Below are 22,995 nucleotides of genomic sequence, written 5' to 3' on the forward strand. Positions count from 1 at the left end.
ATGGTATAATGTATGGGGGTGTAGTGACAAGCTATGCAGTAGCTGGTTCTTACTTTGCCTCTCACCCACTGATCTGTAGCAATGTCCTCCCATTTGCGTGCATGATGGATTCCCCTCACTTCCTCTTTGGGCACGGGAGTTAGAGGGAGGAGACCTGGTCCTGGAAGTCATTACTTGCTGTCCAGGACACGTAATGGTCCTACCACCGCCTCATCCATGCCCTCTTCTGCTAGTGGGATATTGGCCTCGATAGCAATGGGCTTGACTGTAACCCTAGTGGCCATGCTGTCAGGTGGATTGGGAGATTTGGAAGGTAGGTGGGCATCTCCTGTGCCTTATAGCCCTTCTAGGTTGGCTTGTTCCTCTGAAGGAAAGGATGGCTAGAGATAGTCCATAGAAATGTAATTGCTTCTTTCTCCCTTTTAATATTTTTCTACGGTTCTAGGGTTGTAGGGCTCCATACACCGATTTTCAAAACAGATTTTTCTCAGCAAAGAAATTTTTCATAACTACAGCCTGTTTCTGAAACATTGTTATCCAGACCACCACTGCTGCTGCTTTACAACTTTCTACCATACATCACTGTAGCATCTACACTGTTTTTGATTTTTGTGCTCGAGGCCAGCTGTCCCTCTTGCACTAGGGCTTACGGTTCAGCACGCACATGCTTTGGTAGCAGTTTACGTCTGCATCTCGTCTTACTTGGCGCAATTCTTATAGCGTAGAAGTGATGCGATATTGTTCATCTTCATGTTACAGTGACTGGCAGTGCTGTCTTAAACAAATCTCTTGGATGGAGACTGGCTTCCCTGGCTTCCTTTGCAAGTTCGCAGAGAGAAGAGAAAGGGCCTGTCCCTGTAGGTAGCCATCCTGGTACCCGTTAGGTAACCAGAGTACCAGAGAGTCCTACCCTAGGTAGGTTCCAGAACTGGAGGAAACCCTTGTGGGGAATACAACCTCAGATGGTGTATGTCAACCTGTGATTAGTAGGAGCTGGAATCCTGTAGGTAGGTGGCAGGAAGGGGTGGTGCAGCAATCCAGCACAAGGATCCAGAAGAGCTGCAGGAGTGGAGGCAGACAGCAAGGGATGCGACAGAATAACTCAGGAAAGGAAGGAGGCAGGACCAGAGTAGAGTAATAGAAGAGAAACGGAGCAGGAAGTGAAGCTGAACCTGAACAGGCCGAGCGGCCAGCGATGAGGAGCAATACGAGGCAAGGAGGAAGGAATGAACATGGCCCAGCAAGGTTCAGATGGGAGATAAACAGGCAAGGAAGAAGGAAACCATGTACCTGCAACAAGAAGTTGTGATTTGCTGGATCGGGGGTTGCCTGCAGCTGAAACGGGCAACATGATGTAATAACGTGGAACTAGACCGCAGTTGCGGGCGTCAGAGTGTAGCAGGCACCAACAAATCCCTGATAACTGGGAACCATGACAGTTACAAGTGCTATGGTGGCCATCTTTCCCATGGTGTCTTCATGTTGTCCCTCTCTAGCTACGTGTGCCACATACGTTGATGCAGGAAGGCCACGCCCCCTCTTAGCCTTAGTAGCAAGCAGTTAGTTTGCCTTTGGCTACACTCTTCTAAAGGGGTGGTCATGGGGAGTTTGTATTTTCTCTTGATTCAATGATTCACATATCTGGCTGCTGGTGTTGGCATGGCATATATCTGACTTTTGAATGCATTATTGGAATGGAATGCGGTACTGGATTTACCTCATCTAATGCCTATTCAAATAAATCCTTCCTCTTCCACCTAGATTCTAATTTTGAACCGTGGGGTGCCCTCTTGAGGACTGCAATGCATTTACTAGAGGTGTAAAGGTTTTGCACAAATGTGCGCTACTGACAGAACGAGGGAGCACAAATGGAACTCGTGGAGTGTGGTGAGGAGGAAGGGCTTCTCCCCAGAGAAGTGTTTCAAAATATTGAGTTAACATACTGAAAAACTGGGTAAGAAGTCATACAATGTGCAATCTGTTTTGCAGGGTAACAAGAAAAATCCAATTTATGCCAGATCATTAACAGCAAGTACCCAGGAGCATTTTCCCCAATGTATTTGCCAGTATTCTGCCATTGTAAAACATGGTCATACTGGCTATACCCCAATAATGCCAGTCATGCAGCTAAGAAAACATGTCCATGCTGGCAGTTCTTTGTATTGCAATATTATGAAGCAAGAATGGTTATGTTCACTTTGACCAAATTGGCAGTGTGCATGCTTGCTGTGCCAATAAATGCCAGTAGTCCCATGTAAATGCACACTTTTGCATCGCTCGTGTCAGTAAGGCCACTACAAAAACATGTCCATGCTGGATGTGTCCATGTATGCCAGGATCGCCATGTAACACTCAAATTTGCTTTGCCTATAATGCCATGATTTCAGTAGCATTGCTTCTCATTGCAGTCTCTTCAATTGCACTGCTCCTGCACTCACTGCTTTCAGTCGCTGGATTTACAAACACACATGCTTGGTAAACTAGAACACAGCAAGTCTATTAGATAGTTTGGCAGCCGTTGACTTGCTGGACCACAAAATCCTGCTCAACAGGATGGCAACCGTTGGAGGCCTCTCAAGTAATGCCATTTCCTGGCTTAGATCTTTCCTGGAGGGCCGCCAGTCAAGTGTTTATTGGGCTGATTATGCTTCAGAGCCACAGATAATAACATGTGGAGTTCCCCAAGGGGCATGTCTTTGACCATTACTGTTCAACATTTATATTTTACCTTTAATTGTTCAGTTGGGATGCCTGGGGATTTTCTTCTGTAATCATGCAGATGATTTTTAGCCGATACTGAACATAACTGGGAACTACAATGTTGATCAACAAACCTTGACCGCAGCATGCCACGTCATAAAACAATGGATGTCAGTGAACTGGCTCCGTTTAAATGCCGCCAAAACGGAGCTGATGCTCTTTGGTTCTCAGCATGCTCAATACAAATTAAATCAAAAATATAACCGTTTCTCCATTGAAGGCAATCAAATTAAGATTGTGCAGAAAGTTAAGACCTTGGGCACCTATATGGAGGAAAGTCTTGATAGTGAGGCACACGTCAGAGCCATTTCTACCAACACCAACTACCATTTAAAGGTACTTAGACAAGTAGCCCCTCTAATTTCGATGGAAAACCATATAAAACTTGTAAGAGCAGTGATTCTGCCATGTGTGGACTATTGCAATGCCTTACTAGGAGGATTAACATAACATAACACAAGACCTCCTCCCACCAGCCTATATATACATTCTTTACATACGGTCTCTTGCTGTAATGGACAGGCTACACCTGTTTCCTTCTGTACAATTCCTATCATACGGTAGAGTACAGCCTAAGGCTGCCTCTCATTGTAGGTTTGAGGTCATTCCTGTATCTTGCTGTAGTGTACATCCTGTGCCAGGCACATCTCTTGCTGTAGTGTACAATCTGTGCGTGTGTCTTTGATGTAATGGAAGGCTTAGGTCTTTCACTGGTATTCGAGCAATGGCTGTGCCAGTCTCTGGTTGTAACACACAACCTATTGCTGTCTCTCTTCATCCGTCTATCTCTTGTTATGTAGTGCACAGTCTGTCCACATCTTTCATTGGTGTACGCTCGTCTCTTGATGCAATGTACAATTTGTACCCTATCTCTGCAATTGGTGGTGTGCTGTGACACTCTTGGCTAGAGCCCAAGCCCGTCTCTTGTTTTAGTAGAAGTCTTGGTGCCTGCCTCACGGTTGACCTGAAGTGGAGGGTCTCCTATCCCAGTGCCAAGAGGGCAGGGGGTGGGATGACAGGATTCCAGGCACAAGAACAATCCGCGCCAAGGAGGCTGACAAAGCAGCACAGCAAATTGACTGCAAGGAACCACGATCAGAGGCAAATCTGCTGAGTCTCTATCATCTCTGCTGCAGTTGTACACTGTAGTGTCACAAAACGCAATCGTTTTTTGGGCCCCAGTTGAGGTATGAGGTGCAGGGTCCAGCAAGTGTATTTGATGACAATCTTGTGGTGAATTGGGCTGTGGTGAGGCCAGGTTCCTGGGGTAGGGGCAGGGCCTCAGACATGATGCGGACTGGAGCATCAAGGATGGGTTGCGTTTAGAAAGGACCACTGTGTGATTATCAGACCGCCCCCCTGCTACTCTGAGTCTGGGGTGTAGGGGTCAAAGACATGTTTCAGATCACGGGGCATATAGAAGTGATCGTCATGCCGACAGACATTTTCTCCCATACAAATGTGGTGGTTTTTTCGCCCACACATCCACACTGTGCATGTGTGGAGGGCAAGCTGTACAGAAAAGCATTGAAGAGACACTGCAGACAAAGAGTAAATAGTACAGCCAAAAAGTAAGAGACTGCACCATTTCAAACCAATTGCAGATGCAACTGGTAAAAAAAAAAAAAAGTCTCGACAGAAAGAGAACCGGCATAATGAAGCATAAAAGTTATCAGAGATGCAACCACCAATGCATCTTCCTGCCTCGGGATGTTGCTGCAATCTAAAGAGAGCAGTTTTGACAACAAAGCCACACCTGCTGATCAATATTCAAAATGGGACTGCCAAAAGGCACAAATTCTTGACCTTATCAACATAGGTTGTTTGCAGTCCAACTAACTTGGCGTAGGGGGAGAAGAGAGCCGATAGGAGTGGTCAGTAAATAGAAATTTCAGCCCCAAAAGAATGACCTGTCATGAATGGATTCAGCTGCAGCTGATTCTGAAGCATCAGGTGCTCAGATCGCTCATACAGATGGAAAGAGGATGGGAATCTTCTCGTGGCCAAGCCACTTTGACGTGCACCTAGGTGTCATCGAAGTAAGAATCAAACGTCAGTCTAAATTAAAAAAAAAAAGATAAGCATTCAAGGACAAACAGATATTAAAGAAGAGCGGCGCTAATGGTGACCCTGGGGAACACCACGACTGACACAAAAGGAGACAAGTCTTATCCTTTGGAGTTTCCCAAACCAGACGGATTCGGAGCAATTAGAGCCTTCTCAGAAATACATGCAGTTGAATTAAGGTAAGAAGATTAACAGGATCCGATGGTGAACAATGTGGAACACTGCGTAGAAGTCCCACAATAACCAGAGCAAAGGCTTCCCCACGTCTGTACTTGACAAAATGCCACCCCATACAGTGATCAATGCAGATTTAGGGCCAGATTGCAAATGACACACACGTTATGTCGTCACAACATTTTCTAAGAGGATTGAATGCAAAGGAAGGCCAGCAATGTGGAGATTTATTTTTCCCTTTTTTTTCTTCGTTTTTGTTTTAAAGAAGTTCCAGTCCAATTAGGGTTTTTCTGAAAGGGGGAGTAATGATAAAGTCAGAGGGAGGCACTTTTCCTTGTGGGAGAGAGAAATTAATATTTGGAAATGTCTCAGCATGCCAACATTAATTCCTGGGAGAGCATCCACCAGCAGGACAGTAGGAGTTGGGGGCTGCAGTAATGGCAACGTGTCACCAGCAGAAACTTGCATAAAGTCAAATTGAGCCAGTGTAGAGGGGTTAAACCGCTGAGGGAGGAGGTATACACTTTCCTTGACTTCTAGGTCGTACTGAATTTTGGAAATAAAGACTTAATGGCATACAATGAGGGTTCAAGGACAGATACATTTTAAAAACGTGTGCTGTGCTCGTTTTCAGCCAAGGACACTTGTTTCTGTAAGAGCAGTCAGTTGGCCTCAAAAATAGCTTTTTTGTAAATTCGAATGGCAACTTTACAGATAACTTTCAGGATTATTCATTCACTCAGTTATGAGTTTCAGGATTTTTGAGTTCTATGCACTTTCCTTCATCTGATCGGTTTACAAGGTCATAAGTGCTGTAAACCAAGGAAAAGAGAGCTTTTTGGTTTCAAGTACATCGGAAGAGGCTGCAAGATTTGCAAGCAATACGAAAAACAGTCTAACACGGTTTCAAAATAATCTGAACAAAAACAATTGAATTCCAATGAGGGACGGTCGGATTTGCTGATGGTCTTTCCCCTTCTGTAATGAGTTAGCAGGCTGAAGAACAATATTCTGAAAGGTTTCTCCGAGCTATGCCAGAGGTTCAGATTAATTAAAAACCTTCTAGCCATCAATCCATTAGTTTGGTTCTTTGTCCATGGCAGAATTCTCCCATTCGCTCTCTACAGCCTCTTCTTCAGGTGGGGTGAAGGGTCAACTCACTATCAGCCGTCTGCAACCGTAGGCTTTCAAAGGGAAGTGGAATGACAAACAACTAGAAAGCCACAAGTTGCAGACCCCTGCTCTAGATCTTGTAGCTGCATGCCATGTGCATGAGACATCTTGGCTGGGGTCATCCCTGTTCAGATCACGCTGGCTCTCTATTTGGTACAGGCGCTCCTTCATGTTCATGAGAAAGGTGTAGGATTTTCTATTTGGTCATTTGTAATTTGACTAACATTGCAATCAACTTGGCATGGTTAACTTTGTGTCAATGTATGGTGGTCTAAGATCCTAGTACACAACATATTCTTCATGCTGCCAGACTCCATTCGGAAAAGACATGCCACCGTGTGCAGTTATCATTTTGGCGTCTGCAGAGGATAGTATCTCCAGGTATCCTTTGTGTAAATAACCCCCAGGAGTACTGTCTGTAGGAGGTGTTTGGTTATGTAAATGCCCTTTCTACTCTGAGCCACCCCCTTTGGGACTAGGGAGGTGAGTCTGCTGGGCTTAACATCCCCTAGGGGACAGGTTAAGCGAGATCCCACTGGAGGCAAATCTCCCTTGGGGGAAAGGAAAACCCGGGGTACAAGTCACCATGTGGTATGCAGCGGCTAAGTTATGTGATAAATCCTATAACCATTTAATAATGACTGACTCGGCATCTGACCCAACCTATGCCCAATCTTCATAGAAGCAATGGAGCGAAGAGTAAGCAAACCCCCTAGGGGAGCTTCACTGGAAAACCCAATCAGCAGAGCAGGGAGTGAGCAGGAAAAAAGAACCCTAGCAGGGAGTGAGCAAGAAAAAAGCCCCCCCGAGCAGGGAGCGAGAACCCAAGAGCAGGGAGCGAGAACCCAAGAGCAGGGAGTGAACAAGAGACAAGCCCCAGAGATGGGAAAGAAGAAAGAAATCCCAGAGTGATAAAGAGACCCCCAGAGTGGGAATTGAGAAGGAGGAAAGCCCCAAAGTGTGGAAAGGCAGAACGAATCCCAGATTGGAATGTGAGAAGGAGAAAAGTCCCCCTGGAGTGGGGAAGAGAAACTGAGAGGACCCCAGAGAGGGGAGCAAAGAAGACAATCTCCTGGAAGGGAGCAAGACTGGGAGAAACCTAGATTGGGAAGAGACACCAAAGAGGCCTGTGCTGGAGCCCCTGAATGGCAATCCAGCACGACACAAACTATTACTGGAACTGTAAACATAGCCAAGTACCGATGCAAAGAAGGAACAGGGTGTGGGGTCAGAGACTAGCAGTCATCCCCTTTCAGTGGGTAGTTGCCAAAAATAATGTCTGTTGTCTTGTTATTTTCTTTTCAGAGATAGGGAAAGTGATCAGGTTAGAGTAAGATTCTGGACTGAGGACTGGGGTTATTTTTAGACTTCCAGACATCCTGACGAGCACCATTTTACTTGTTTCTGTTGTAGAGTAGGGCTTAGATGTACTGGTTTAGGGAAAGATTAGTCTTCTTTGAAAATAATATAAGTCTTAGAACCCTGCACTCACGTGTCCAAGTCTTGCTTCTTACTTGTCACAACTCCTACTCCATAACCTTATGGGTCTTATGTGCCAAAGCTTTCAGCTACCCATCTCTTAGTATTGCTCCATATTATTCTGTGCTATGCCTTCTAGAGAATTTAGGCGTCAATTTCTCGGGAGCATGCTTGTTTGGGCTCTTGGTCCCTCGTGTTTCAGTGCCATGCTTATGGGCATTTTGCTCCAGAGCACATTTCACTGTCATCTGTCGATGCAGTTTACACTGTCATCCAGGCGTGGATGGCCCACCACGGGCTCTGCCTAAACGATGAGAAAACTGAATTACTCATCCTAGGCTGTCAGTCCAAACTTGCAAAACTTGACAGTAAATATGAGGCCTTCAACATTGATGACAACATTATCAAGGTTACCAATGTCACTAAAACCCTTGGTATTTACCTAGATTCCACCCTCTTTCTCAACAGACAAACCAACTCGGTAGTCTCAGCATCCGCTTATACGTGTAAACTTATCACAGCTTGTCGTCCCTTCTTAACAATGGACAACTGCCTTATCCTCGCCAGAACCCTCATCTTATCAAAAATGGATAAGGTTCCGAGGTGTAAATGCAAGCCCTTTACCTCGGAACGAGCCAAAGAAACATTGATAAACTTCAGGTAACCCAGAATAACGCCATCAGGGCTGCTCTTAACATACCCAGGTGCGCCCACATCTCCTCCACCAGACGCAACATACACTGGCTTCCCATTGCACGGCGTATCACCCTCAAAACACTTGTTCTTAGCCACAAAGCACAGAATAATGCTGCACCGGCATACCGGTCAGCGCACTTCACTCAACACAGAGCCTCCAGACCTTTAAGATCTGCACAAGCGCACACACTCATCATTCCCAGTTTCAAGCTTCAAACTGCCAGAGGTTCGAGCTTCCCAGTACTGGCGGCAAAACTCTGGAACTCCCTACCTAATGAGCTCAGGAATGACCCCTCCCTCCAATCCTTCAAAAGCAGAACAAAACACTGGCTCCACGAGCAAGACGCTCTGGCGTCTACTCCTATGTAACACTGGCTGCATGCTGCACCTTCCCGGCTACCGGGTATATACTGCATCTGTATTTTACCCTTGTAAATGCATGTATATATTTATATATGTTTATGTATATATAATTGTAACTTTTAACTGCCTTATGTAACACTTTTCTTGTAACTACCTTTCTAAACATGCGCCCTGATGCCCGTGGGCAGGCTGTGCAATATAAATAAACAAATACAAAAAATACAGGGCATAAGGAGCTAGCTGCTGTGCCTTTGTTTGAGGAGTGCTCTCTAGGAACCTGTTTTTTGCACAATATGCTCTCATTTTACTGGGCCATTTTCAGGGTCGGGTATGCAGGAGTGTTGTCTACAGTCTGAGCAGGACCGGCTGCTCGAAAGTGCGTGTAGCCTGTTGGTTCCTTCTGTGCTGCCTCTTCAGCCCCTGCCTCCATTCCCAATTGACTACCCTCAAAACAGAAGGTTCCTTCTCCCATGGGGGAACACATGTGTCTGCTTTTTCTGCTTCCGTGGCATACACTGCTCAACACAGCTCCTTTCTTCTTTTAGGTGTCTTGAGTTTAAAGTCTCTTCCACGTGGTTTGCTGGTAGGCACAGGTTAATTACTCTATGGGTATCGATCCACTGGAGCCTTGCATTACACGTTGGACAGAATTGAAAAAACATCTTTTCCATGAGGCTTACTCAAACAGAGGATTAGAAAGCATTAATAACCAAAAATATTTAACAATTTCCTCATATTACCTTCCCCTACTGGGTGGCAACCAACACTCCAACTCGTCTGCCCTAAAGCCTCGACAGTCACGCAACAGTTCCTTCAAGGGATCCACTCCATGACCAAATCTATGCCCAAAGCAATCTGAGCGCATCGAATTCGAGGAGCATTGCAAGTATCCTGTACATGTACAGTTCCAGGAAAGCTCCAGTCAATATTTTTAGTAAACCAAGTTGTAATACTAGATGGTGAACTATGGATTGTATGTAACTAACAGGTTTGCAAGCCCCAAAAACACACACTTAATTTCCATTGTGAAGCAGTGAATTCCTGGCACTCTGGGCCACAGAAGGATTAATAGCCAGAAGAAGCCAAATATGAATCACACTGATACAGCTCCTGGCTTTCACATTAACAACCTTTTAAGGTCAATATACTGGATCCTGTGTGCTTTCTCAAGAGTTTAAAGCCTTATCCATATATATAGATTCCAGTCACTCTCTGGTTATTATGTTACTGACCATAGTGCCTTTATACATACTATTGGGATGTCATCCTGGGGAAGGCACAGGAGCATGACATGCAGCAGCATGAATTGCCACGAATAAAGCAGAGCCATTGCACAATCGCAGCAATGCCCTTGCATATCCGACCACTATAATGGTCAGTGTTTTGATTAGCATGGTAACATGGCAACTTGATTGAATGGATAGTTAAAGGGTGTATGGAGAAAAGGATGCTCTGAACTAGCACAGTGGTAAATCTGGTGAGTAGTTTGTACTTACTCCTACATCCCAGCCTATTTTCACCATACGGGGAGACTGGAAAGCACCCCACAACACAATCAGAGGATGGCCTTAGAATTGTAGAAGAGGGTGGGATGACCATTCAACCAAACATTTTTTTAGGACTGCCTGCCAAAGCTATCCGACCTTGAGCGGGCACCTAACTAACAGCGTTCACAAAAAGTATAAGGCACAACACATGTGGCCATCAGATAAATGTCTTCTAGGGGAAACCTACCAATGAAAGGCTACTGTGGTCACATTAGCCCAAACTAGATGGAGATGGAAGCCTTCAGAAGATTGAACTCTGCAGAAATCGAACATGCAAGAAACTATCTTGTGAGATGTCTTGGAGGCGTTGAGAAACATGGAAGAGCCTCCATATGTAACAGGTGGTCAGAAGAACAAATCTCTGCTAAGTTCCAAGTGAAACATGAGTGTGCGCTCCAGATGGGTAGGGCACATGCAAAATGGGAAATATCCTCCCAATGCATTGTATTAAAGGCTGCAAGGAATGCATTCAAATTAGACTGTCTGGGATGCAGGGCACTAGTAAGATTAACTTTCACTACGCCCCCTCCCCTCCAAGCACCTTAGCTTTCTTAACTGACTGTGAAGGAGGGCTAAACGGAATAAGAAAAGGAGGATGAAGGACTACAACAGAAAGGGCAGCAGGAGGTAGATCAAGTCCAAACAGCTTTGTTGCTGGAATCTTGATTTTCACATCAGGCTTGTTGCAGACTGAAGCCAGAGTGTGGATCCACCCAAATTGGCCTTTCCTCCTACAGAATTACCAGTTGTATCGGTAGCCCAGAATTCTACATTATAGCTGAAAAACAGTGGCCAAGATGCCAGGCACTTGCAGAGTAGGGCCAGGTACCCGATTGCCCAGAAGAGACTCATGGAGAACCTTCAACGAGAAGGGAGGTCTTCCTCCCCATCTCCCTCAGGAAGATCAGAGGAAATGTCTACAGAACTCCGGACTCCTGCAGCAGGTGGAGCCAAAGGAGCAATGGCTGCCACAGTGGTGCAAATCTGAATAAAAGGAAAAGCAGAAGCTATCGAAGCGGTGACAACCGTTGTAACCAGAGAAGGTAAAACTAGGCTTCTTGGTACAGCTGGTCGGTTGGGCGACTCCTTACGTAATTAGTTCTAACATAGCTGTTTGTAACCAGATCTGGATTGGGGACAGGAATAACCCCTTGTTCCCAAAAATACAGTACCTAGTCGCAAATCACTGGATTGATGGTAAGCCAAGGTAAACCCGTCGTAAACTGTGATACAAATATGCCGAGGCATACAAGAAGATCCAGGACAATGCGCCTTATAGAATTGTGAAACGTGTTTGCATTTTTTTAACTTCCAATCTTGAAACATCCAATATTAACATTCGCCCTTTTAGTGATAACACGTGTTTCGGCCCTATGTGGCCTTTCTCAAATCAGGGCTAGTGTGGTCATACTGATAGAAACAACCCATAATAGAAAAATAATTGTATAATGATAATTCGAAATTTTTGTGATGCCAAACCAACAAAGCAAATGAACAGCATCATGTGTTGCAACATCCCGTTATAAGCAACAATATTGAAACCAAAATAGAAGAATTCGTTGGCATCATTACAGTTGAAGAATCATAGATAACAAATAATTAATGATATGCAGAGTATGGTGGTCACATCATAAACAAAAATTCATAAATTCATGATATGCAAAAAAGATGTAGCAGTTGGGGAGAAAAAGAAAGGGGTTGGGGGGGAAAACAAACGCACACACAGAAACAAGAAATAGGTAATTGGTTAGTCCCGATTTGTCTCAGACTTGAATTTGCATGTAGTGCCAAAATATCTCAGTATGCTGACTTACCCGCACCAAGGGTCAGTAGCTCCTCTTATGATGCAAATGTGTGACATTTGCATCTTTTTTGCATATCATGAATTTATGAATTTTTGTTTATGGTGTGACCACCATACTCTGCATATCATTAATGATTTGTTATCTATGATTCTTCAACTGTAATGATGCCAACAAATTCTTCTATTTTGGCTTCAATATTGTTGCTTAGAACTGGATGTTGCAACACATGATGCTGTTCATTTGCTTTGTTGGTTTGGCATCACAAAAATTTTGAATCATTATACAATTATTTTTCTATTATGGGTTGTTTCGATCAGTATGACCACACTAGCCCTGATTTGAGAAAAGCCAAATAGGGCCGAAACATGTGTTATCACTAAAAGGGTGAATGTTAATATTGAATGTTTCAAGATTGGAAGTTAAAAAAATGCAAACACGTTTCACAATTTTATAAGGCGCATTATCCTGGATCTTCTTGCATGCCTTGGCATATTTGTAACCAGGGAAGTTGTTGCCGGTGAAGGAGTTAGGAGGGATGACCTCCCCGCAAAGAGCCTTAAAATTATTTCAAGGCACAAAGTATGAAAACATGGACATTTGAGAGCTCTTCTGGCTTCAATGAAATCGTAATGGGGATGAAACCCGGCTCCAAACTCTGTGGGATCGACGTGGGATCGATGAAGCGGGCTCTGGCAGGGGATACAGTAAGAATACGGAAAGGAGGACGCGAGAGGGGCCATGCAGTCCACTCTGGGGGAACAGCTACTTTGCAGTGATGGAGAACACTGAATTTCCCCTGCTATGCATGTTACTGAGATCTAGAATCTCCTGGGGATGACTGCTTTGACAACAAGGGTAAGACGGGCATGCACTGTTGATTCAATTAGACTCACCAAAGGTGGTCCAGATTTTGCACACCTCTTACTGGGGGGTCTGCAAATGGGTCCTTCTTGAGGTCTTTCATGCTACAAAATGCCTCAACATGGAGCGGGCTATTAGATGGCGAGAAGAGAAAGTCAGTAGGTGTCACCAAGTAATGGCACCGGGAATTGGAGAGAATGGATCATACCTGTGCACTTAAATAATGCTTCTAAGTAATTGGCAGTGCCTACCCTAGAGTATAAGAATTGTAGGCCAACAAGAGTCTACCAGCAATGGGTAAGGTTCCTGAAACTGGGGGAAACATGCTCTCAATCGTGCAGTCAGTAAGCAATGGCAGGACCGGTGTCTTAGGGAACACGTATGGAATGATGGACACCCCTCACAGGTAAACCAATGTGAACATGCTCTCTTATTCGGTACAAGTGTTGCCTAAAGAATACTGTACAAATCTGAATATAACAGGGGTAAGTAGGAGACTAAGCAAGGGGGTAGAAATAAGCAAATGATAGATTGGCAAAGCAAGATATGATGACAGATTGGCAAAGAAAGAAGAAAAATCAAGAGGTTCCCAGCTGAATCGACTTTTGAAAGCGGTTGCTCTATCTTTTGAATTCAAAGATGCATCCATCTGGCTGCTGGCAAATTAGAAGGATATGGGCCACACTCTTCCAAATCATTATGTACTTCCACAAACTATTCTGGTACATAGCATAAAGTATGCTGGGATACATAACTAGCACATTCCCACCCCCTCCAAAGGATCTGTGGATTTACCAGTATGACCAACCCACCCTTCATAGTCCGCACTAGTTCCTCGTGGGAGGGAGGGCCTTTAAGCTTTTCAGTGTTCCGGCTACTTAGAGATGCTTTCCTCCACTTTGAGCAGTGAACGTCCTTCTGGATGAACCTCTTGTGGTGGTAACGAACCACATCGACTCCCGGCTCCAAAGGGATAGTAGCCTATGAGTCATAAATCCCAAACAGGTAATCTGGCATCTGTCCTGCTAGAGCTCTGCATGCATGAGGGGGCTGGGTCTCACCCACTCACCTTTTCTGGTTAAGCAGTCCTCCCATAGCTAAAAGCCTCCAGGTGTCTCAAGTAACAAGCTTCAGCCCTAAAGCTACCTTGGAGAAAATGCTGGTAAATAATTGCATACCTAGGGCCGGGTAATGGAACCGAGCGAGGATGAACAGGCAAGTCAAGGGTGCCTGTGAGAAAGGAAAAGGATGTACCTTCCTTTCAGCTACCTCGCGCCATGATGATGAGCAAAGTGTTGGAAAATGCCCTTCCCACTTTTAGTGCCTCGACCGGAGTGCTTCTGAGGAGACAGATAAAACAGAGTGCTGAGGAGTGGTCCAGCCCAAGGCACTCTAGCCAGAGAGAATGTGGGTTAGAGGTGAAAAAGGAATGACTGCATGATGTGTAGAGTCTAAAGCCAAAAGGTCTGGGCGGGCAAGTGTTGGGAAGCCCAAAGAAAAATAAAAAAATGTAGGCAGGAGAAAGCATAGCTGGAGCACAGAGGGCCAGTCCTGCCCACGCAAAGAAATAGATTGCTGCGGGATACAGGACGGTGTGCCAAGGCAGTCTCAAGCAATGGGTGTGGCCGTACATGCATTCTAGTTTAACTTATCAGATTCACTTATTATGTTGCACGTCCATACGCTTGAGATGTTTTCCTATTAAAGAGGATGGAATGCAGGAGAACTTACTTTTACTTGTTTGCTTCCACTTCCCACTACTCATCTGTGCAAAACTATTTTTGTCTTATAGCCTATAATAAAGTGAGGTTTTTTTTACCCTTTGAGTGGACAGTATTTTGTAGATGCACTCTGCCTTAGTGGTCCGTAAGCTTGGAATCTGGATGGTTACTATATTAGACATAGAATGCCATATTAATTGGCATTCGCAAACCTTTTTTCAATTTAAAAAATACTGTGAATAATTCTTCCTTATTTTTCTCTTACAGAAGTTCATCTTATCTTGGTCTTCATAAGAAAACTTTGTATAATCTTCAGAGAAGTCAAAGTGCAATAACCAGACTGATCTTTAAACTTCCCAGAGGAGCTTGCATTTCAAAAAGGGTTATCTGAATTACTGAGACTTCCAGGATTACAGGGGGTGGGGATGGGGGTGAAGGAGGTCATTTACCTATCAGGCCGTTTGCCTCTTGAATAACTTCCTCCTATCCATATGAAGCATCAATGACTACATGTGGTTTGGGAAGAAGCTGGAAAGTAGACTCCAAACTATTAATGCTCTTTACAGCAAAACATTTGGTTGATTTGCGCTTTTTCTCCTATGCATTCAGGGGCATGATGCCTTTATGAGAAAGAAATACATCTAAATACATCTAAACACAGTACAAGATGATGCAGATTACCTCTTAATAAGATGCAGTTTGATTTCCAAAAAAAATGTTGAAAACAGGGAATACAGTATCCGAAAAAAGAACAGAGGAAAGGACACCGCGTGATGGACCAAGGGGGCATATAGGATACAACCTGAAATGTTGTAGTATTTAGAGTAGCAGTGCCAAAGGACAGCTAGCCTTAAAGGCAAGACATCTTCCAGACTATATAGACACCCATACCTGTACATATCACACATTCGTACCTTCTTTTGTGTCCTCAGAGTCATTAAAAGCACCCTGTACTGTGCTCTCCCTCAGCCATATGGGTCGCTCCTTGACAGTCTTGCCTTCGGCTGCAGCACGCTGCTGGTCTTCCTGTTCCTCAATACTGATCACAACGCTGTGGTTGTACATGTCATCATAGTTCGGACCCTTGGTTGTCCAGGCTTCTCTGTGAGGGCCGCTGGCGGCTGCAGCAGCCGCAGCTGCGCGTTCTTTGCTGAAGGGTAGAAAGAAAGGCCACACATGACAAATACTACAGATGATTTTTGTAGTCTTAAACAGCAGCCAACTAGAGCTACACCCCCACCATAGTGGCGAGTAATAAAAAATTAAAAGGAAAGTACTTTTGTACATTTCAAACATTTGTAAAAAAGAAAATACTACTTACCAGTAAAAACTGTTCACCAGAATTGACAACAGTTTAAGACCCACATTGTAACCTAAATCCACGGACACTGGGCTACTCCTGAATTATTCTTTATGTTCCATCCCACCAAACTCCTTTTACTCCTTCATTCTATTAAGTTCATAAAATGCCCCATTACTCTTCTTCTCTTGGCTCACCTTTTGACAGCCTAAGCAGTGCAGATGAAGGAATGCATTGATTTGTTTCCACTGCTACAGCATATCGCCTGGGACAGTATGCTGCTTCCAACCTGTGTAACAGTGTAGCAACCATCCCAGGAAAGCGGAACCAAGAGGGGTAGGGAAAAACAGAGCAAAAAATGAAAGGCAAAATCTAACTTTTGTTTGAGGAGACGTTTGAGAGTTGTACAGCCATTTAGGTAGGTGTTGTGAGGGGTCAGAAATGAAAGCCGGATACAAAGTCGTCATGTTTTTGGTTAGACTTCTATTGAAATTAAAATGAAAAAAAGCCGTCCTTGTGTCATCCAAAATGTCCTATCCTGACCCTCACATTACAAACAAAACAAAAGTGTGAAAGGAAATGTCAAAAAGGTTTTCACAACTGAAAATTAGAATAGCTCCATCGAAAAATATTCTCCAAGGCGAAAGACCTTGGATCCAGAGGGTAGTTCCCTTCCCCTGGATTCTGAAATGGGATGGCAAGGTCTCCTTTACCAACACTTCCTTTGTGTTGCTCCTTGATTCACAATGTTCCTGTTGGGCAACAAGTTCTGTAAAAGTCTTTTAATACACGGTTTTCCTTTGTCTAGCAAAACACTGTCCTTCTTTAGTATGTCTTGTAGCTTTTCAACTCGTCCGGTATACATCCCTGCCAGGACACTTAATGCAATTCCAACTGCCAGGTTTACTCTCCTGCCAGGACCTCTCTTGGGTTTCAGTTGCTTGGTATCCTTCTCTTGCCAGGACTTATGTTTCACAGTTCCACTGTATCACCAAAACTGCATATACCGCTCTTAACTCGGTAGATCTGTCTATGGCAATTTCCGTTCAAACTTTGCCCCACCCTTGCATCTCATGCATCTGTACTTTGCCTTTTCTGCATTATAACAATATTTTTGAAGTTTGTGTCAGCAATCTCATAAGTTGGCTCAGGGTACCCACTTGCTTTGGGTTTACTCACCTGCGTCTACGGTCCTGTTTGAGCTTCTGCGGCATGGCTCTGCTGTTCGCTTCCCACTCTGGATTGTGCAGGCATCCATCTGGCTTCCTTTGTTGCTCTGTGGCCACACGCCTGCTTCCCTTCAGGTCCCGGTTTTGAGAACGCTGCCTCTTCGAGCTGCAAGCGCCCAGGAACTCTCTTGCGGCTCCCAGCATCTCCATGGCACATCCTGCTCACGCATTGCATTCTTCTTTCTGCAGACACCTCTGCTCCGCCACTCCGCTACGTGTCTCCCGCTCTCGATCGCCTCTGCATAAGAGCCGACGTCTTCTCGTGCACCACCACTCTCGGTAGTCAGGCTGCCATCTTTAAACGTCCGGCGCACAGTTCATTCTATAGATAGTCTGCACATTGAGCTTCGGCTCCTGTTACCTTGCACCAACTCCATCCTCCTCGTCTCAGTACTTCATCGATTATGGGAGTTGGAGTCCATGGGTGTCATTGGCCATATAAAGTTTGAATATTTTTTCTCAGTGGTTTTACATGAGGATATTTTCACATAAAGGTAGATCAGAAGCAAGACAGGTTTTGTAGGAGCTTTGTGTGTTTAGGTCATAGATGTGGGTTTGACCTAAAGAATATTGGGAAGAGGTTTCTTTACTTCCTCTACAAGGGGGAACAGACAGCTGACAATAGGCCATTAAAGGTCTTGGGTATTAGAGGGTCTGCCTCATGGGAAGGGGAAAAAGTGGTGCAGGGGGGAATATTGCGTATCGTTCAATTAAGTCATAACATCTCCCCATTAGTTGTCTCCTGCCTCACTTATATAGCCACCCCAGGGTCAGAAATTAGGTAGCGGCTGCCATCCCCAGGCCACCTGGAAGGAGGTCCCCACCAGGATATCTGTGATTTTGGATCAATCACAGTCTGCACAGATCTGCTCCATATCCTCCACAAGTGAAATATGCACTGTGTGGGGGAGCAATTGGAAGTACGATTATAAGACTTGGGGCTCTGTGGATTGGCACACCTGGGTCTGAAGCGGAGCATGGCAATGCTTGGTTGGAGACAGACCATCTTCAATGGGATACCGTATGCCACAGGGATCTACAACTCAAATTGTATGGTCCCTGTGGAAGCAGTAGGCTAGAAACAGCTTTCTGAGATTAGGCTGGAGAAGGGCATGAAAGGTTGCCTGGGTTGGACATGAATCTACTGAAGTATGAGAGATTGCTTTTTCATCTCTTGTAGACTTGTAAAAAGTATAAAGCATTATACATTAATAAAGTGCTTTTTATAAAAAACCCTTTACAAAATTCACAAAAATCAGCAAAATTGCATATTCTATAGAATGCTACAAGTCTGCTTACAGCCACTTATAAAATGACTGTCTGCCATGTGGAACTGGTCAAGGTGCAAGTTCGCACTGCACGCTGATTAGTTGGCATGACTAATTAGACAATGGGTTACTTGTTTGAGAGTTTGAAGGAGAGTGAACAGTGGAGTGTTTTTCTTGGATTGGTGGTTGCCGGTTTCTCAGCTGAGGATGGCTGGGTTGATTAGGTAGGGACCAAAGCAAGGATCCACTACATTTAATAACGGATGTCAGCTAAACAGTAGACTCTGTCCAGTGCAAGCCGAAAAATGCAACGTTCTTCATCTCACTTAAACTAACTTCTCTAATTACTTTGTGAAACAACAAAGGATTTATACGAAATTTTTATTTTATTTCTCAAGTACCCCTTATTGAGTGTAATTGGATCCCAATTGCCACACACATATTCATTTATGTTTTCCGACAGAAACAACCCCCCTTTGTACAGGATCGATTAGAGCTACATCCTAAGCCTCAAATGGTCACGTTCTGTTGGAAGGGAAGATGGATGAAATGGGACACCTTCAACAAGCAATTGCAAGTCTTCAAGTGCCCTGCAACTGAACATTACACACCTAGGAGAGCAAGGAGGGCAGTTCTAAGAAATCTGCATATATATTTTGTTTTGAAAACTTATTTAAACATGGATACAATACATACAAAGGCCAGCCATGCCAGCAGCATCTATAACAGCTAGGAAAACAAAGAAACAAACACTGCCCGCCCGAAAGAAAGTACCAATCTCCATTGACACGGATTAAGGATACAATGTTGTGTTAGTAGTTTGGCAAAAGACAGAATTTGAACGTCGGGGACAGATACGTTTGACAATCAAATGGCAGCCAAACATTGAGGTATTTAGTCAATTGGTTATTTGTACGGCCGTCACTTTTTCCGCCACTAAAATGTCCCGCACCTTGATCCACCAGTGGGCAAGCAACGGTCCCTAAGCACTCTTTCAACCATGGGCAACCGTGATTCTAGAGTCAAGCAAAGTTGTGCGACGAGCTGCGCGGTGGTCTCCGATTTAGGGTAAACATCCTCCACCAAGCATCATAAGAAGACAGCCAAAGTGTCCGCTGGTAGGTCCACCCCGAATACTTCTTTAATTAAAGCCAGAACAGACCCCAGTAGGAATTAAGCACCAGGCATGACCACCTCATATCAGTACCACCAAATCAAAGTACGGGAGACCAGAGTAGCCAAGTCATACCTAGTGAAATCGAGGGGCCCAATGAACCCCCTCACCCTTCCAACATCCCCCCGAATGACAACTCTAGGGATCCTGGGTTTCTTCCCCACCCAAATAAAATGCTGGACCCTCCGCTGTAGCACTAACAACGCAGAGGAGGAAATCTTAACAGAAAGGGCTCGACAAAAATACAAAAAACTAGGCAGAAGGTTCATTTTCATTGCGGTAATCCGCCCCATCAACAAAATCTTCTGCTTACGCCAGCGCTGAAGGTCAGCAGCCAGGTCACCAAATAGGACAGGAAAATGTGCCCAGTAGACCACCTGAGAGGCAGGAATCTTCACTCCCAGATAAACAATAGAGCCATTTTCCCAGTGCAATGGACAGACCTCCCTCAACTCAGTCAAAGTAGCACGGGGACCTGGACACCAGAAGCAGAGGATTTTTGGTAGTTAACGGAGAATCCCGACACCACTTTGAACCTTGTCAACTCAGAAAGGACAGCACCAAGGGATGTCGGGAAGTCCATCAACATGAGCATGACATCGGCTGCATACATATTCTAAGTGGGATGTGTCAATGAACCCTTACAACAAAGTGCAGTGACTATTGCTTCTGCCACATACATTATTGAACCGAGAAAACTGGTCTACATGGCCGTATCACAGACAAAGCACTCTTCCCACTTGATGCAATGAGTGGTAGTGTACTGTTGCAGAGGTTTTTCTTTATGTCACGGATTACAGTTCTCACCATGCAAAAATGAGGCATAGTCTGCTCATTTCACCCTGGTGCGGGTAGATTAAGACTACCATTAACACAATGCACTGGACCTTTAAATAGGTTTTACTAGGACTACCATACTGTGTGAATTCACTTGAATCCCTAAATCAGGGGAGACGACGTAGCACGTGAAAATACACCCTTCTCAGATCATTTCCTGAGTGTTGCGAGAAACAAAGGGCCACCCTTTTTCTTTCCTTTCATCTCATCTCATCTCATTCAGTCAAGGCACAAAATGGACTGCCTTTCTGGCACTCGCCAAATACCAATGAGCTACGGGGTAGCTTAAAATGTGAATATATACTGAAATGGAGCATCACAATGGAGTTCAGACAGATATTCCTTTTAGCAATTTTTACATAACCAAGTTACCTTCTCCCTACCCTTAATGAAAACATTTGACCGTACAGCCCCTTGTAAAAAAAAAAAAAGCAACTTTGAAAGGGCCAGAGCAGATGCGGACCAACAGTAGTTAGGGTGGGGCAGAGTAGGATATCCCTGTACACCTCTTCTGCCTCTCCTTCATGCACCGGAGTGAACTTTTTTTTGAATCCATAACAGATCACAGAACTCATCAATACCATGGGACAGACAATTCAAGTAAATGGATCTCAAGGGAAGTTGACTTCGCATTAACATTTAGAACACCTCATCAAAACACGGGACAGGTCCGGATTATAAACTTAGACTAGCATGACAGGCCGGATAATGTCCGGACTAGCCAGCCTGCAGTTTACAAGCGCTACATTCAATAGCATTACTCGTTCACTCTGGAGTAATGTTATACAGGACCCTTCTAGGGCTTTTGGCAATTCACTTGCGTTTCCAATAGCTCTGCTTGAAGGCCGATTTATGCACCCGTCTGACCTCATGAAAAATGTCACCTTTGAGCCACCTTCGAGTGTCTCTAGTTGCGTTATTGGGTTTCATACTGTGCTCTGCTGCCACCAGCATCACATCCTGGTGCTCTGGTGGATCTGAAAGGGAGGGAGGCTTGTGTTACTGGAGAGAGGGGGGGAAAATGCCAGATATATCGATGCATGTGTGTCCAGAGGGGAGCCGGTGTGTGCCCGTGAGAACGGATGCATTCGCTGGGACTGTAAAACGTAACTTGCTTGGAGAGGTGTAGCCTTTTGATGTTTTCCGATTCGCTGACTAGTGTGTACTACTTCAAGGATGCTGACAGTTCCCGGCTTACGGAACATTCAATGGGATGGGCATCACAACGGGAAGGTCACCATCTTGCCAGATCTGCAAAGATCACGAGTCGAGGGGGCAGAAGCCTTCAGTCCAGTCTGCAGTTTCCTCAATGTCCAACATCTGGGGAAGTTCATCCTGTAATACTCCCAGCATCAGCATTCCTCCACAAACCACAACCATAAGGTGGAGGCCAGATCCTGCTCTCCAGAGGAGCCAGTGAATCCAACATGATCTACACTCGCCTCACACGCTCCTGTGTTCCATGCTGCCCTATTAACAGTCTGTCAGGGCATTGTCTGTGTCTTTGATGGATGTCATTTTGAACATTAATACGATATGTTTATTAGCGTCCTCTCGTAAAATCTATGCACATATTCCCCTCTAAATGGAGGAATACTATTCTGAATATTCTTTCTGATGCTGATATTTCAATACAACTGCTGTTGCAGAATCCGGTACGGGTGCTGCTCAAGATGCATCAAGCTGATTAGATAAACACAAAAGAGACGTAGCTTTCATATTGATTTTAAAGTCCAATCCATTCGGCAATAAAAAACTTTGCACAATGGCTAGTTACTTAATGAAATGTCTGTCGGCTCAATTCAGAAATGTGTACCTAAGATTCAGATTTAACCTGTGGCACACAAAGGACATACTAGCCCGGTGAGGTATAATTAACTAGCACGAAAATATTTGCTGATTTTGTCAAAATGACAATGAAACACTGCAACATTTATTGGTAGAATGTCCCAAACTCTCATTGAACCGTAATTATATGAAACGACTTTAACCATTTCAAAATAATGACCCCGGACGTTTTGTGGAATTACATATTCTGTACGAAACTAACAGCAGTTAGAATTGAAACCATTACATTCCTGGAGGTTCTTGATCTAAGCAGTGATGTAAAAGGTTTCATGAAGTGTAATAGCAAATCAAACTGGCTAGAGTTCGAAGCAAGTAGAATGGTAATTTGAAATATGAATTTGAATCTCTATATTATGCTGCATAGATCATAGGTTATTTACCTCTAACAAGATTATCTTGCAGAGTATATATGACTGATGACTAAAACCAAAAGGTTGTGAAACTTGTGTGTGCAGGGGGTTCTTATATGTGTTTATGGTATATTGTCAAGCCGGTCAAGTGGCACAGCGAGTAGAGAGCTTGCTTTGACACCCGTGCAGAGCCTGCTAACGCAGGATCGAATCCCGGCGGAGCTAAACTCAGCCTTTCATCCTTCCGAGGTCGATAAATGAGCACCACACACAGTGGGTAATAATAAGCAGCGCTCAGATACCTGAGGGTTCGTAGCGCTATATAAGTGCCAAATTATTATTA

At 44.4% G+C, this 22,995-nt stretch overlaps 1 protein-coding gene across 1 annotated transcript in view; it reads right to left on the reverse strand.

Moving 5' to 3' along the window:
- GTF2E1 (general transcription factor IIE subunit 1) overlaps window positions 1–22,995 on the reverse strand; it is a 415,467-nt gene that overhangs the window by 20,408 nt on the left and 372,064 nt on the right. Inside the window, exon 4 of the mRNA XM_069635836.1 lies at window positions 15,561–15,796. Within this exon, the coding sequence (XP_069491937.1) occupies window positions 15,561–15,796 (236 nt within the window). The remainder of the gene's footprint in view (window positions 1–15,560; window positions 15,797–22,995) is intronic.

The sequence above is a fragment of the Ambystoma mexicanum genome, chromosome 7p, assembly GCF_040938575.1.
Source record: "Ambystoma mexicanum isolate Mex_15411 chromosome 7p, UKY_AmexF1_1, whole genome shotgun sequence".
Classification (NCBI taxonomy): Eukaryota; Metazoa; Chordata; class Amphibia; order Caudata; family Ambystomatidae; genus Ambystoma; species Ambystoma mexicanum.